General features: G+C 40.3%; 1 protein-coding gene across 1 annotated transcript in view; it reads left to right on the plus strand.

Moving 5' to 3' along the window:
• The first annotated feature begins 16,000 nt into the window (after nucleotides 1–16,000).
• LOC119338710 (BTB/POZ domain-containing protein At5g41330-like) overlaps nucleotides 16,001–16,325 on the plus strand; it is a 1,850-nt gene continuing 1,525 nt past the window's right edge. Inside the window, exon 1 of the mRNA XM_037610971.1 lies at nucleotides 16,001–16,315. Within this exon, the coding sequence (XP_037466868.1) occupies nucleotides 16,023–16,315 (293 nt within the window). The 5' untranslated portion in view covers nucleotides 16,001–16,022. The remainder of the gene's footprint in view (nucleotides 16,316–16,325) is intronic.

The following is a 16,325-nucleotide window of genomic DNA, read 5'->3' on the forward strand; positions in this document are numbered from 1 at the left end:
CACTTCCTATGATAGTTTTTATTATACCTAACTTGGATGCCCACCATTCTAGGACCAATTTTATAACCATAGCAAATACCATGCTGTTCTAAGAGACTCTCAAAATAATATAAGTGAAGCATGAGAGATCTACAATTTCCACAAAATATAACCACCGCCGTGCTCTAAAAGATATAAGTGAAGCACTAGAGCAAATGACAAACTACTCCGAAAGATATAAGTGAAGATCAATGAGTAGTCGAATAATTGTGCAACTATGTGAAGACTCTCTAATATTTAAGAATTTCAGATCTTGGTAAATTATTCAAGCAGCAAGCAAGACAAAACAAAATAAAATGACGCTCCAAGCAAAACATATATCATGTGGTGAATAAAAATATAGCTCCAAGTAAAGTTACCGATGAACGAAGACGAAAGAGGGGATGCCTTCCGGGGCATCCCCAAGCTTAGGCTCTTGGTTGTCCTTGAATATTACCTTGGTGTGCCTTGGGAATCCCCAAGCTTAGGCTCTTGCCACTCCTTATTCCATAGTCCATCGAATCTTTACCCAAAACTTGAAAACTTCACAACACAAAACTCAACAGAAAACTCGTAAGCTCCGTTAGTATAAGAAAATAAAACCACCACTTAGGTACTGTAATGAACTCATTCTAAATTCATATTGGTGTAATATCTACTGTACTTATATATGGTTCATACCCTCGATACTACTCATAGATTCATCAAAATAAGCAAACAACACATAGAAAACAGAATCTGTCAAAAACAGAACAGTTTGCAGTAATCTGTATCAAACGTATACTTCTGGAAATCCAGCAATCCTACCAAATTATTAAGTACTAAGAAATTTGTGTACCAATCCATAGCAAAAAGAATCAGATCAGAAGCACGTTTCTGTGAATTATCAAAACTAATTTACTGGGTGCAAAAGTTTCTGATTTTCAGGAGGATCAACACAACTATCACCGTAAGCTATCCTAAAGGTCTTACTTGGCACTTTATTGAAACAAAAGCTATAAAACATGATTACTACAGTAGCATAATCATGTGAGCACACATGAACAGTAGGGATAAAAATTGGGTTGTCTCCCAACAAGCGCTTTTCTTTAATGCCTTTCTAGCTAGGCATGATGATGACAATGATGCTCACATAAAAGATAAGAATTAAAACATTACGGGAGCATCATGAAGCATATGACTAGCACATTAATCCTAACCCACTTCCTATGCATAGGAATTTTGTGAGCAAACAACTTATGGGAACAATAATCAACTAGCATAGGAAGGCAAAACAAGCATAACTTCAAGATTTTAAGCACGTAGAGAGGAAAGTTGATATTATTGCAATATGTAAGAACACATGTTCCTATCTCATAATAATTTTGAGTAGCATCATGAATGAATTCAACAATAAAACCATCACCTGAAGCATTCTTTTCATGATCTACAAGCATAGAAAATTTACTACTTTCCATATAAGCAAAATTCTTCTTATTCGAAATAGTGGGAGTATCATAAAAGACTTGAATACTATAAATTGTTTCCACATTAAAAGAGTAATGTTCAAAAAAGGGTAATCATAATCATGACAAGTTTTATAAATATAGTCATCACTACTTTTTATAGCATAAGTTTCATCACAATAATCATCATAAGTAGCAACTTCGTTCTCATCATAATCGATTGAAACCTCTCCCAAGATAGTGGAATCATCACTAAATAAAGTTGACACTCTTCCAAATCCACTTTCATATTCATCACAATAAGATTCAACATCCTCCAAAATAGTGGGATCACTACCTCCTAAAGTTGACACTCTTCCAAACCCACTTTCATCAATATAATCATCATAGGTAAGAGGCATGCTATCATCATAACAACTTTGCATATCAAAACTTGGGAGGCTAAAAATATCATCTTCATTAAACGTAGCATCCCCAAGCTTGGGACAAACATTAATTTCAGCAAATATATTCTCAAAAATTTCATCCTCATCAAACATAGCTTCCCCAAGCTTGGGCCTTTTCATATCATAAGCATAATCACTCTCATCATTAATAGTATGGATAGCACCAATAGTATAGCAATTATCATCATCACAATGAGTAGTAGGAGCAACATCATTTGGGAGGGATACCTTTTTACCTTTGTTGCTCCTTCTTTTCTTTTTCTTCTTCACATTATGTGTGGGTTCAACCTTCTTCTTTGAGCTCCTTATTGATGAGATTGGTTGAATAGAAAGCTCCTCCTTGTTACCTGATTCATCATAAGAAATAATAGGAGGAGATTGGGAAGTCTCTTCCCTTTCATTAGTATTCTCATCATCTTCTATTTGATTTCTTTTTCTTTATGTAATTGGCAATATAAGGGTTTTCAATGCAATTCACCGCACAAAACATATAAATATTCTCTAGATCAAAATCAAGAAATCTATCAAGATTAAATTTTGGAATACTCTCAGTTATACGTTTCATTTCCTCATACCCCAAAAGAAGACTAAGCTCTTTATGATGATCAAGGGTAATCAAGTTATCACAATTTTTGGACACGATTCGGTCATGAAACAATTCGCATTGGAGATTTAAATGACCACGTTCATTGCAAAGTTCACAAGGAGCACGAAAAATATTGAATTTTTCAGCACAAACATCAAGACTTTCATGCAACCCTTTAGTTTCTAAATACTTATGCCTCTTGCAATATCTATTTTCCCTATTTGGTGTGTACTTGCAAACCCAATCTACTCCACAAAAATCGACATGCTTATAATAGATATTTTCATCATAACTAGTGCAATCATCATTAGTACTATGGATATTCAAAGAGTTCATACTAACAACACTGCAATCATGCTCATCATTCAAAGATTTAGTACCAAGCATTTTAATGCATTCTTCCTCTAGCACTTGAGCACAATTTTCCTTTCCATCATACTCACGAAAGATATTAAAAAGATGAAGCGTATGAGACAAGCTTAACTCCATTTTTTTGTAGTTTTCTTTTATAAACTAAACTAGTGATAAAACAAGAAACAAAAAGATTCGATTGCAAGATCTAAAGATATACCTTCAAGCACTCACCTCCCCGGCAACGGCGCCAGAAAAGAGCTTGATGTCTACTACGCAACCTTCTTCTTGTAGACATTGTTGGGGCTCCAAGTGCAGAGGTTTGTAGGACAGTAGCAATTTTCCCTCAAGTGGATGACCTAAGGTTTATCAATCCGTGGGAGGGGTAGGATGAAGATGGTCTCTCTCAAGCAACCCTGCAACCAAATAACAAAGAGTCTCTTGTGTCCCCAACACACCCAATACAATGGAAAATTGTATAGGTGCACTAGTTCGGCGAAGAGATGGTGATACAAGTGCAATATGGATGGTAGATATAGGTTTTTGTAATCTGAAAATATAAAAACAGCAAGGTAACTAATGATAAAAGTAAGCGTAAACAGTATTGCAATGGTAGGAAACAAGGCCTAAGGTTCATACTTTCACTAGTGCAAGTTCTCTCAACAATAATAACATATATAGATCATATAACGATCCCTCGACATGCAACAAATAGTCACTCCAATGCCACTAATAGCGGAGAACAAACGAAGAGATTACGGTAGGGTACGAAACCACCTCAAAGTTATCCTTTCTGTTCTATCTATTCAAGAGTCCGTAGTAAAATAACATGAAGCTATTCTTTCCGTTCAATCTATCATAGAGTTCACACTAGAATAACACCTTAAGACACAAATCAACCAAAACCCTAATGTCACCTAGATACTCCATTGTCACCTCAATTATCCGTGGGCATGATTATACGATATGCATCACACAATCTCAGATTCATCTATTCAACCAACATAAAGTACTTCAAAGAGTGCCCCAAAGTTTCTACTGGAGAGTCAAGACGAAAACACGTGCCAACCCCTATGCATAGGTTCATGGGCGAAACCCGCAAGTTGATCACCAAAACATACATCAAGTGGATCACGTGATATCCCATTGTCAGCACAAATAATCATGGCAAGACATACATCAAGTGTTCTCAAATCCTTAAAGACTCAATCCGATAAGATAACTTCAAAGGGAAAACTCAATTCATCACAAGAGAGTAGAGGGGGAGAAACATCATAAGATCCAACTATAATAGCAAAGCTCGCGATACATCAAGATCGTGCCATAGAGAGAACACGAGAGAGAGATCAAACACATAGCTACTGGTACATACCCTCAGCCCCGAGGGTGAACTACTCCCTCCTCGTCATGGAGAGCGCCGGGATGATGAAGATGGCCACCGGTGAGGGATCCCCCCCTCCGACAGGGTGCCGGAATGGGCTCCCGAGAGGTTTTTGGTGGCTACAGAGGCTTGCAGCGGCGGAACTTCCGATCTATCTTCGTATTCGATGGTTTTAGGGTATATGGGAATATATAAGCGAAAGAAGTCGGTCGGAGGAGCCACGAGGGGCCCACGAGACAGGGGGGCGCGCCCTCCTATCTCCTGGCATCCTCGAAGCTTCCCTGGCTTGTACTCCAAGTCTCCCGGATCATGTTCGTTCCAAAAATCACGCTCCCGAAGGTTTCATTCCATTTGGACTCCGTTTGATATTCCTTTTCTTCGAAACACTGAAATAGGCAAGAAAACAACAATATGGGATGGGCCTTCGGTTAGTAGGTTAGTCCCAAAAATGATATAAATGTGTAAAGTAAAGCCCATAAACATCCAAAACGGGTAAATATAATAGCATGGAACAATCAAAAATTATAGATACGTTGGAGACGTATCTTCAATCACTATCTTATCTAGAAGATTAACTCCCACTTGATTCAAGTGATTGTAGTACCGAGACATTCTGAGCACATGCTCACTAGTTGAGCAATTCTCCTCCATCTTTTAGGCAAAGTACTTGTCAGAAGTCTCATACCTCTTGACACGGACATGAGTCTGAAATACCAATTTTAGCTCTTGGAACATCTCATATGCTCCGTGACATTTCAAAAACGTTTTTTGAAGTCCCGGTTCTAAGCCGTAAAGCATGGTGCACTAAACTGTCAAGTAGTCATCATATTTAGCTAGCCAAACGTTCATAACATCTACATCTGCTCCTGTAATAGGTCAGTCACCTAGCGGTGCATCAAGGACATAATTCTTCTGTGCAGCAATGAGGATAAACCTCAGATCATGGACCCAGTCCGCATCATTGCTACTATCATCGTTCAACTTAGTTTTCTCTAGGAACACATATAAAACATAGGGAAGCAACAACGCGAGCTATTGATCTACAACATAATTTGCAAAATACTATCAGGACTAAGTTCATGATAAATTAAAGTTCAATTAATCAAATTACTTAAGAACTCCCACTTAGACAGACATCCCTCTAATCATCTAAGTGATCACGTGATCCAAATTAACTAAACCAGTTCCGATCATCACGTGAAATGGAGTAGTTTTCAATGGTGAACATCACTATGTTGATCATATCTACTATATGATTCACGCTCGACCTTTCGGTCTCAGTGTTCCGAGGCCATATCTGCATATGCTAGGCTCGTCAAGTTTAACCCGAGTATTTCTGCGTGTGCAAAACTGGCTTGCACCCGTTGTATGTGAACATAGAGCTTATCACACCCGATCATCACGTGGTGTCTTGGCTCAACGAACTTTGGCAACGGTGTATACTCAGGGAGAACACTTATACCTTGAAATTTAGTGAGAGATCATCTTATAATGCTACCATCAATCAAAGCAAAATAAGATGCATAAAAGATAAACATCACATGCAATCAATATAAGTGATATGATATGGCCATCATCATCTTGTGTCTTTAATCTCCATCTCCAAAGCATCGTCATGATCACCATCATCACTGGCGCGACACCTTGATCTCCATCATAGCATCGTTGTGTCGCCAACTATTGCTTCGACTATCGCTACCGCTTAGTGATAAAGTAAAGCAATTGCAGGGCGACTGCATTGCATACAATAAAGCGACAACCATATGGCTCCTGCCAGTTGCCAATAACTCTATTACAAAACATGATCATCTCATACAATAAAATTTAGCATCATGTCTTGACCATATCACATCACAACATGCCTTGCAAAAACAAGTTAGACGTCCTCTACTTTGTTGTTGCAAGTTTTACGTGGCTGCTACGGGCTGAGCAAGAACCGTTCTTACCTACGCATCAAAACCACAACGATATTTCGTCAAGTTAGTGTTGTTTTAACCTTCAACAAGAACCGGGCCTAGCCACACTCAATTCAACTAAAGTTGGAGAAACTGACACTCGCCAGCCACCTATGTGCAAAGCACGTCGGTAGAACCAGTCTCACGTAAGCGTACACTTAATGTCGGTCTGGGCCGCATCATCCAACAATACCGCCGAATCAAAGTATGACATGCTGGTAACCAGTATGAATTGTATCGCCCACATCTCACTTGTGTTCTACTCATGCATTAACATCTACGCATAGACCTGGCTCGGATGCCACTGTTGGGGAACATGGTAATTTCAAAAAAATTCCTACGCACACACAAGATCATGGTGATGCATAGCAACGAGAGAGAGTGTAGTCCACGTGCCCTCGTAGACCATAAGCGGAAGCGTTTATCAACGCGGTTGATGTAGTCGTACACCTTCATGTCCATCCCATCAAGTACCGAAACTACGGCACCTCCACGTTCAACACACGTTCAGCTCGATGACGTCCTCGCCTTCTTGATCCAGCAAGAGGGGCGAAGTAGTAGATGAGTTTCGGCAGCACGACGGCGTGGTGACGGTGTTGGTAAAGAAAAATCTCTGCAGGGCTTTGCCTAAGCACTACAAAAACTATGACGGAGGATAAACTAGAGGGGACGGGGTTGCCGGCACACGGCTTGGTGTTTCTTGATGTGTCTTTGGTGCTAGCCCTGCCCCTCCATTTATATGTTGAGCCCCGAGGTCGAAACTTGGAGTAAAAGCCTCCACAAAGTCGGTTTCACCCAAAAGGCAAGAGTCCTTCTCGGACTCCAGGGCCAAACGCCAGGGTTCCCGGCGTATGGACCCAGACGCCAGGGACTCCGCAAAACTTCCTTTTGCGCTTTCCAAAAACCTTGTGAGCTTTCCCCTTTGGCCCAAATAAAGTGTTCTCATACCCAAACATTTCGGGAAACATCCGGAACCCCTTCCGGTGATTTCCAGAACCCTTCCGAAGAACAAACACTATTATCCCATATATCAATCTTTATCTCCGGACCATTCCGGAGTTCCTCGTCATGTCTGTGATCATATCCGGGACTCCGAACAACATACGGTCACCAACATACATAACTCATATAATACTATATCATCAACGAACGTTAAGCGTGCGGACCCTACAGGTTTGAGAACTATGTAGACATGACCGAGACACCTCTCTGGTCAATATAACCAATAGCGGAACCTGGATGCCCATATTGGCTCCTACATATTCTACGAAGATCTTTATTGGTCGAACCGCATAATAACATACGTTGTTCCCTTTGTCATCGGTATGTTACTTTCCCGAGATTCGATCGTCGGTATCTCAATACCTAGTTCAATCTCGTTACTGTCAAGTCTCTTTACTCGTTTTGTAATGCATCATCCCGCAACTAACTCATTAGTCACATTGCTTGCAAGGCTTATAGTGATGTGCATTACCGAGAGGGCCCAAAGATACCTCTCCGACAATTGGAGTGACAAATCCTAATCTCGATCTATGCCAACTCAACAAGTACCATCGGAGACACCTGTAGAGCACCTTTATAATCACCCAGTTACGTTGTGACGTTTGGTAGCACACAAAGTGTTCCTCCGGTATTTGGGAGTTGCATAATCTCATAGTCATAGGAACATGTATAAGTCAGAAAGCAATAGCAACAAACTAAACGATCAAGTTCTAAGCTGACGGAATGGGTCAAGTCAATCACATCATTCTCTAATGATGTGATCCCGTTAATCAAATGACAACTCATGTCTATGGTTAGGAAACACAACCATCTTTGATTCAACGAGCTAGTCAAGTAGAGGCATACTAGTGACATTATGTTTATCTATGTATTCACACATGTACTACATTATGTGTATCTATGTATTCACATATGTACTACAATTCTAGCATGAATAATAAACATTTATCATGAAATAAGAAAATAAATAATAACTTTATTATTGCCTCTAGGGCATATTTCCTTCACGGAATGTCAAAGAATTTTCAGTTCTCTGTCAAATCGGCGTACTATGTGGAATGGGATCACAAGTTTGGGAACAATCTCCGTTGGTCAAATGGCCAAGGTGCACCACAAAATGTGCGTGTGTGGAAGAAAGTTTGGTATCTAGACTGCTGGGCAAAAGTCAGAATTTTCACTTGGAAAGCGTTGCATGGTACCCTAGCATGTGCTGTCAATTTGGCCCAGAGACATATCAAGGTGTCGCCGCAATGCCCCTGTTGCAAGAAAGGGGTTGACACTACGACTTGTGTGCCCTACCGCAAGGAACGTTTGGAAAGAGCTTGCTCTGGAGAAACTAATTCAAAAGGCTTGTCTCATTGATAGGGCGGGAGAAAGTATATTTGGATTCCTATTGGAGATGCCGCAACATGAAATGATGGGCCAGAAACAGGAAAAGATGCATGAAATGATAGCAATAACCTGCTGGTACCTATGGTGGGAAAGGAGAAAGCTACGCCATGGAGAAAAGGTTCAAACTACTAACCAGATTGCTACTTCTGTTAGAGTCCTTATAGCTAACTACACTGCTGCGGCCGACCCTAATGCTAAGAGGAAAACATGAGGATGGGAACTCCCTCCTAGAGGATATATGAAATTGAATGTGGATGCCTCCTTTGACGATGATCTGCTTGTAGGGATGGCAGGTGCAATCATCAGAGATGACAGAGGTAATTTTATCAGCGTGAGTAACTGGAAATTTCTGTTATGATGTTCTTTCAGCCGAAGGAACTGCATTGTGATATGGTTTATCTTTAGCACAGACTGTAGGTTGTAATAAGGTCGTCACTAACTCTGATAATTTGGAAGTGGTGAATACTATGAATGAGGGAGGAAGATCGGCAGGACCAGCAGCAACAATCTTCGACGACTGTTATCACATGGCATGTGATTTTCTTTATACTTCCTTTGTGCATTGCCCCAAAGAGGCAAATATGGTCGCCCATGAACTGGCAAATTTGGCAAAGGGGCCTTTATGTAGTAGTTTCTTCGATAAGACTCCTAGTGAACTTATCCCGCTTTTACTCAGCGATGTAACTCTTGTAACACCGTAATAAAGTGGGATGTTTTGTTTAAAACAAACAGTCATCTGCATGTGTGGCTTCCGGTGGGTCCCATATGTCAGTGAAACATTGGAAATTTATTGGAAAGAAAAACACGTCAATCACGCAAGGACCTCGTGCTAACAAGAGAACACAGTTAGCAAACCTCCCAAAGTACACTCGGTGACATTAAAGCGTATGCAACTTTTATATCTTTTGACTAAATTATACTCATTAGTACAAAGTTGAATCACTTATTTTGGGACGAAGGAAGTATAAAATAAGAATTTTAATACAAGGAAAAAGATAGGCCCTTGGGGTTTCGAACCAGGGACCCGAGGGAGTCCAATAAAAGAACGCGCCACTGCCAGTGCACCCTAGCGTGTATTTTGAATTTGTATGATTTTTGTTATAACAATACGTGCTCGTGCAAATCCTCAAATAAATACATATTTCCCAATTATATGTATAATTATAATTTACATCTTTTTATAAACTTTGAAAAATAAAAATAAAAAACTAACATGTTTAAAATTGGCTGCACTAACTGCAGTCTTTTTTAGCCCAGCAGGAATTCTATTATATAGAAATAATGAATAGCATTCGTTTCTGGACACGATATGTCGTTCGTTGGATTGGTAGGCCCTAGTGAAGGCATGTTTACTAAAACCGACGGTTGTACCTCATTCTGAATTACTCCTTTCGTTTCTAAATATTTGTCTTTTTAAATATTTCAACAAGTGACTACATACAGAGCAAAATGAATGAATCTATACTTTAAAATATGTCTATGTACATCCGTATGTGATAGTTCATTTAAAACTCTAAAAAGACAAATATTTAGGAACGGAGTGAGTAGATTCTTAATTTCTGTTACTGAGCCCAAGATATAAAGAAAACCTATTCTTATATAGGGCATCAAATGTAATTTGGCGGGGTGGCAAGCCGCGCATGTGTGATAGCCCGTGGTTCGAAGTTTGAATCCGGCAGCCTATTTTTGTGATGATACCTGACAGGTGGGACCCACCCGATGACACACATTTAGTTATTGTGCATTTGCCACGGGCTTTTGCATGAAAAAAGGGGAAAATAAATAAATCCAAGGTCTTTTTTGTTGCAAAATGAGCATGCCACCCACCTCCTCTCCATGGTGTGGTCAATGACAGCGGCCCCACGCCACGCTGTCATGTCTTGTCAGCGACACGACCACATACAAATGAGATTTGCACCGTATTTACACGCCAAAGCCAAGTTTTTGCACCACTTCAATGTATGCCGAAAGTTCTAGCACTAAAATGATCGTTTACACCAAGTTCTAGCGCCACTGGTGTAATTGGCTCAGCAATATTCTTTACTTGGTGGGATGCCAGCTACCCAATGCATAGTGCTTCCCATGTCTCTTTGAGTCTCTTCCATATTGGGCGGATAGGCCACCCATCAAGAAGTTCTTGAAGGCATACACTATTATTTTATGGTTATACTATGTTCATCAACATTTTGCATCAAAGAGAGATAGTTGTAGTCTCAGAACAAATGTTAAGATCTTTTTGTTGGGTATTTACGCTCTGGAGCTCTCCAAAGATACTTCGAAATATCAAAATAGGTATAAATATGTACAAATACACTAAATTCATCTAAGTGGACAAAATTAACTAGTTATTTCGTCCTTCTATTTTACTTATCATAACTAGGGATTAAATTAAATGAGTGATTTTCTGAACACGCAATGTCTCAAAGTAGGATAAAAAAAAACACCAGCATAACTTCCATGTTGGTTGGGGATTCAAACTTAAAATTAGCACAATCATTACATTGAAAGACATTAGAATTATTACCAAAAAGTATATTAATATTCAACATATTATCGGAAAAATATTAGCAACATTATTATGTCACTAATTTTGGTAAGTGTAATTAAAAAATAACTAATTCATTCATTATTTAACTTGCACTTCACACCTAAAATTAATTAAAAACAACCTCGGAAGGTTGATCACAAATGACTTTTTTTCAATTAAGAGAATATAGCACATCTTGGTTGTGGAGTAAATGACAAGGAGCCATGTACCACTTATGGGCGTTGTCAAGGATAGGGAACCTATAGCCTTAGCCTGAAAGAGATCATTGTTAGTGATTGCCCTCACCACCACCTTAACGCCAATAAACAAAAGCATGACCACTACCGAAATATTCGAGAGAAGAGCAACGAAAGGATAACAACTGAGGAATGGGGATTTTTCAAACATATGAGCCATGGGGATGAATTACCGGTGCCGGTAGGGGGCGGGGGCCTTCTGCCACGGCTGTGCTATCCTCAGGTGTTTGGACCTTCCGGGAGAAGCGGTGGCGGTGACACTCGGTGCGCTAGAATTGGGTGTGGAACACGGGGGAGGGCGATGATATTGGGCTGGAGACTTGAGGAGGGAGGAAGGAAGGGAATTCCCTATACGCCGCTTCTTGCGGCAACTACTCGCGCCTTCGCACATGACACAGCTCACCCTGGGCCGGCCCATTTGCGGCAGTTTCGCTTCTCGTGAGATAAAAAACCGAGAAAAAAGTTTGAGCTAGGGATCGAACCCAGCACCTACTGTAGATGTACACGCCGCGCTAGCCACCACAACTAGCTCGTGCAACTGAATGAATAGCAACGCAAAACTTAAAGAAACACACAGCAGCTACGAAACTTAAAACCAGTTTAGGAATTCCAAAAAACTTTTGTTCCTTCTACTAGTTTTTTCGAGTTTTCTTCACTGTCTTTTTCTATTCTTTCGTTTTCTTTGTTTCTTCTTTTCCTTTTAAGTTAAAATATTGTTCAGAGTTTTCAAAACAAATCTTGTTGTCAAATTTTGTTCACATTTTTTTAAAAATGTTCATATTGCCAAAATTTAGTTCGCAATTTCAAAAAATGTTCCCGTTTACACATTTTTGGTTACAATTCAAAAATATGCTCAAAATTCCAAATTTTGTTCACATTTTCAAAAAAATCTCAATTTACAAAAATGTTTGGAATTTCAATTTTTTTGTTCATCTCTTCAAAAAATGTTTTTGGAATTTTGTTCATGTTCGAAATTTCCAATTTTGTTCACATTTTCAAAAACTGTTTGCCTTGTTAAAAAATGTTCGCAATTTCCAAAAAAAATCATGTTGAAAAATGTTTGGAGTTTCAAAATTTTGTTCGCACTTTCAAAAAAATTCTGACTTTTAAATTTTGTTTGTGTTTTGAAAAAAGTTTACAATTTTAGATTTTTTTCATTTTTCTAAAAAAAATCTTAATTTATAAACTTGTTCCTTTTCTCAACAAAAAGAATGGAGGTTCAAATTTCATGTTTTTCCGAAATTTGTTCAGAATTTCATTTTTTGTTCCCGTTTTTGAAATTTGTTTCATTTTTTCATAGATTGTTTCGCTTTTTCAAAAAATACTCGCATTTTCAAAAGAAATTAGAATTTAATAATTTATATGTATTTCTTAATTTCTTTGAGTAATGTTGAGTTACGCTGCTTCTGTTTGGTTCTTTACAATTCGCGCTACACATATTTCATGACAAGTGATTCAGTGCGACTGGCAGGGTTGTTCTCTCCTTAATAGTAGCTCACCGGATCGATTCTTGGGTTTCCCACATGTTCTTTGTATTTTTTTTGCATCCGACCATACGCTAAGGGTTGGACCCCAATGGCCGGCCCAATCGGCCCGGTCTGTGCGAACGGGCGACTATTTGCCGCAGAATGCGGCAAATGGGAGCTCCCAGAAGGAAGGCATGCATGGGTCTGTTTGGGCCTGTTGTTGAGTCCGGGGAACCATTTCTCAAGGGTCATTACCAATGTGAGTAGGTGAGCGATGGTCCGAAAATCCAAAGCAAGTTGTTTCCCTTGAGCCCATGTTTCCCTCTCGTTAGGGTTTTGTGTTTCTCCCGGGGCGACTCGCCGCGCCGCTGTCGAGATCGTCTTCCCCTACCTCCGTAGCGCCTACCCTGGCCCGTGCGCCCGCACTTGAGAGGCTAGGACGGCGGAGGGTTAGGGTTCCATCAGAAGGGTCCGATCGGTTTCATCGGACTAGGGTTCAGGATGTCATCCAACAAGGCTTCGTGGTCAGCTTATGGCGCTATCATACATGAGATCTTACATCACTCTTTAGAGTTTGCTTTTTGTAAATTTAGTCATGAATTTAGGAGCTCGAATGTCGAAGCGCACAACGTAGCGAACTATGCTTTATCCCTTGGGGCTGGCCGCCATGTGTGGTTGGGGCACCCAGGAGATCTTCCATCCGTCCCCGTAAATATTGTGACGAATTAATAAAAACTTCGCGAGGTTGTCTCAAAAAAAAGGTGAGCGATGGTCCTACATTGAAAGTATAACCAAGATCAATACTTTGTAATAAAAATATTCCTTTTTAATCCATGTGTAATACAAAAAGGAATAAACTGTAATAAATAGTTTAAAATCTTCTATATGGTATAAATATTATATTCATCACCAAATTTTTTTACAGTCTGTGTGGGCCAAGGCAACACAATTGAAAAATTAGGTGTACACGAGGGCTACAAATAAGCAAAAGATGAGATGAAAGCTTATTTGCATTGTAAGACATCTCAAATGTATGACAATGACTACAAATTAGCGAGATATGAGATAAAATAATATTTGTCTTGTGGGACATGACTAGAAGTCATGTGGGCTTTGCCCGCGCAGGTTCGAATCCTGCCGACCACGTCTTGTTTCTTAATTTTTTTATGTGCCTTCCATTTCTGGGTTTTCAAATAATTGGATTGCTTACCATATTTGGTTCCATCTCTAAGTCCTTTTTTTGTTAGTGTCAAAAAAAAAAGAGAAAAGGCGTGAGGTTGCGGGTTCAAGGATCCGGTTGCCCGATATAAATACTTTTGATCCTTAAAAAACACAAAATGCTACCTCAGTCAATCCAGATCTATTACTAAACGTCAAACATAATAAAAATTACATCAGGTGTCTAGAATATTTGCTCTCACTGGTTCCTCTGAGTGAACACATGTTCAAAACCTCCAAGTTGTCAAGTTAGACACTTAGATAAATTACTAAGAAACCGAAAGTAATCCTAGAGTCCATGTATAGTTCTAACCCTCCGGAATGGTGAGTGGTCATAGCCTCCAAGCTAGAACTAGTGAACTTTTCAACTTTTAGAAAAAATCGTTTCATGAATCACATGAAGTTTTGAACCCCTGTTGTGAAACACACGTTTAAAGTAGTAAAAAGAACTCATAGTGTCGCCTTGTAGTGGAGGTGGAATGGTGAGTGGTCATAGCCTCCAAGCTAGAACTAATGAGCTTTTCAACTTTTAGAAAAAATAGATTCACGAATCACATGAAGTTGAACCCCTATTGTGAAACACACGTTAAAAGCAATAGTAAAAAGAACTTCTAGTGTCGCCTTGTTGTGGAGGTGGGTGACCATGGCGGAGATCCTGGCGGGCGCGCATAGTGGTACCTCATCCTTGTCTAGGGAGTTGCGAAGAAAATTTAAGGGAAGATAAAAGGGGACCTCCACGCGCTACGTTGTGACGAGTGACGACGCCCGAAACTAGTGCGTCATGAGCGCAAAACAAACATGTACGGCACATGGCTTACCACAAGAGGTGATATGGTGATTTTTTTTCGTGTGATGCTTGGAACTTTATAAGATGAGAGGACATTTGTTTTCTTAGAACAAGATGAGAGGACAAGCACAAGGAATGATAATGAGAAAGAGTTGTGGGAAAGCACCACAAAAGGGCCCAATCCACTGAGTTGTGATTGGATGGGTGGGTGGGGGTGGGGGCGCACTTTGCGAAGAAAATTAAGATGAGTAGTGATGTAGGGTGTCTTCCTTTTTTCCCCATTTTATCAGCAATTAACACTTTGCTAGGAGTGGAGGGGAGATGTCGTTAGGAAGATAGCTATAGGACACCTCCAAGAAATTGAGCAAATAAATTTTGAGATTGAAAAGTGACCATGACGTCTTCACTGACTGAACATCACAAGAAATCTGAAATAATGAAGGAAAATACAAGCACTCGTGCCAAACCTAAGACTTAAATCCAAGTGTGTTGGTTCCACCACAGGGAAGCTAATCATCCGAGCTATGCTAAGTTCGCGTAGGTGAGGTCTTATCCCTTTGATTCAAACTGTTATTTTGTAGGAAAATTTCCTACGGAGTGAAATCATCAATTTTATAATTAAAATAATTTTAGATTTGTGTCTTGTACATTTACTAACTCTGTAACCAACAAACCTTTAAAAAAAATCAAATGGTATAATAATATATATCGGTGGTTGCAGTGAAGTCTAAACCGGGAAAATGTATATCATATTGGAAATTGTATGGATGCCAAAGACCAAAAGAAAAAAAATGGAAATGTGCATTGCTCTTTTTAGGGCAAGGAAATGTTTTTTTTTAGATAAACTCGCAAGCTTTATTATGTCGTCACAACGTTTACAAGGAGAAGAGAAAGTTATCGGGTTGGCCTAAACAAACATGACGATCAACTCCTAGTGTAAGACCATGCTTTACGAGATTGTGAGCCTCAACATTAGATTTTTTTCTTGAGGGGTGCCTCAACATTAGATATAAGGAATTCGTGCATGCGTGTATGAAAATCCCGGGGAAAAAACCGAACTCTTTCGTCGGCCGACTATCGGGCCCATTAGATGTTTCGGCCCAACCAAAATAACCCGTCGGCCCCCTAGAGAAAAACATGTCACTCTAGTCAACGCCAATGGCATCCACCGAGAATTCCCCATCCCCACCCATGGCGTCCACCTCCACGTCCTCCTCCGTCGTCACCCTCAACGTCGGCGGCGAGCTCTTCCAGACCACCGCAGCCACCCTCTCCCGCGCGGGCGCTTCCTCCCCTCTCGCCTCCCTTGGCCCCTCGTCCCCCGACGCGCCACACTTCCTTGACCGCGACCCTCGCCTCTTCGCCGCCATCCTCTCCTTCCTCCGCAGTGGCCGCCTCCCGTCCCCTCCTCCCTCCGCCGCTCTCCTCGCCGAGGCTCGGCACCTCTCACTCGACGGCCTCCTCCTCGCCTCCCTCTCCCCCGCGTCCGCCTTC

Source organism: Triticum dicoccoides, chromosome 7B (genome assembly GCF_002162155.2).
Source record: "Triticum dicoccoides isolate Atlit2015 ecotype Zavitan chromosome 7B, WEW_v2.0, whole genome shotgun sequence".
NCBI classification, from domain to species: domain Eukaryota; kingdom Viridiplantae; phylum Streptophyta; class Magnoliopsida; order Poales; family Poaceae; genus Triticum; species Triticum dicoccoides.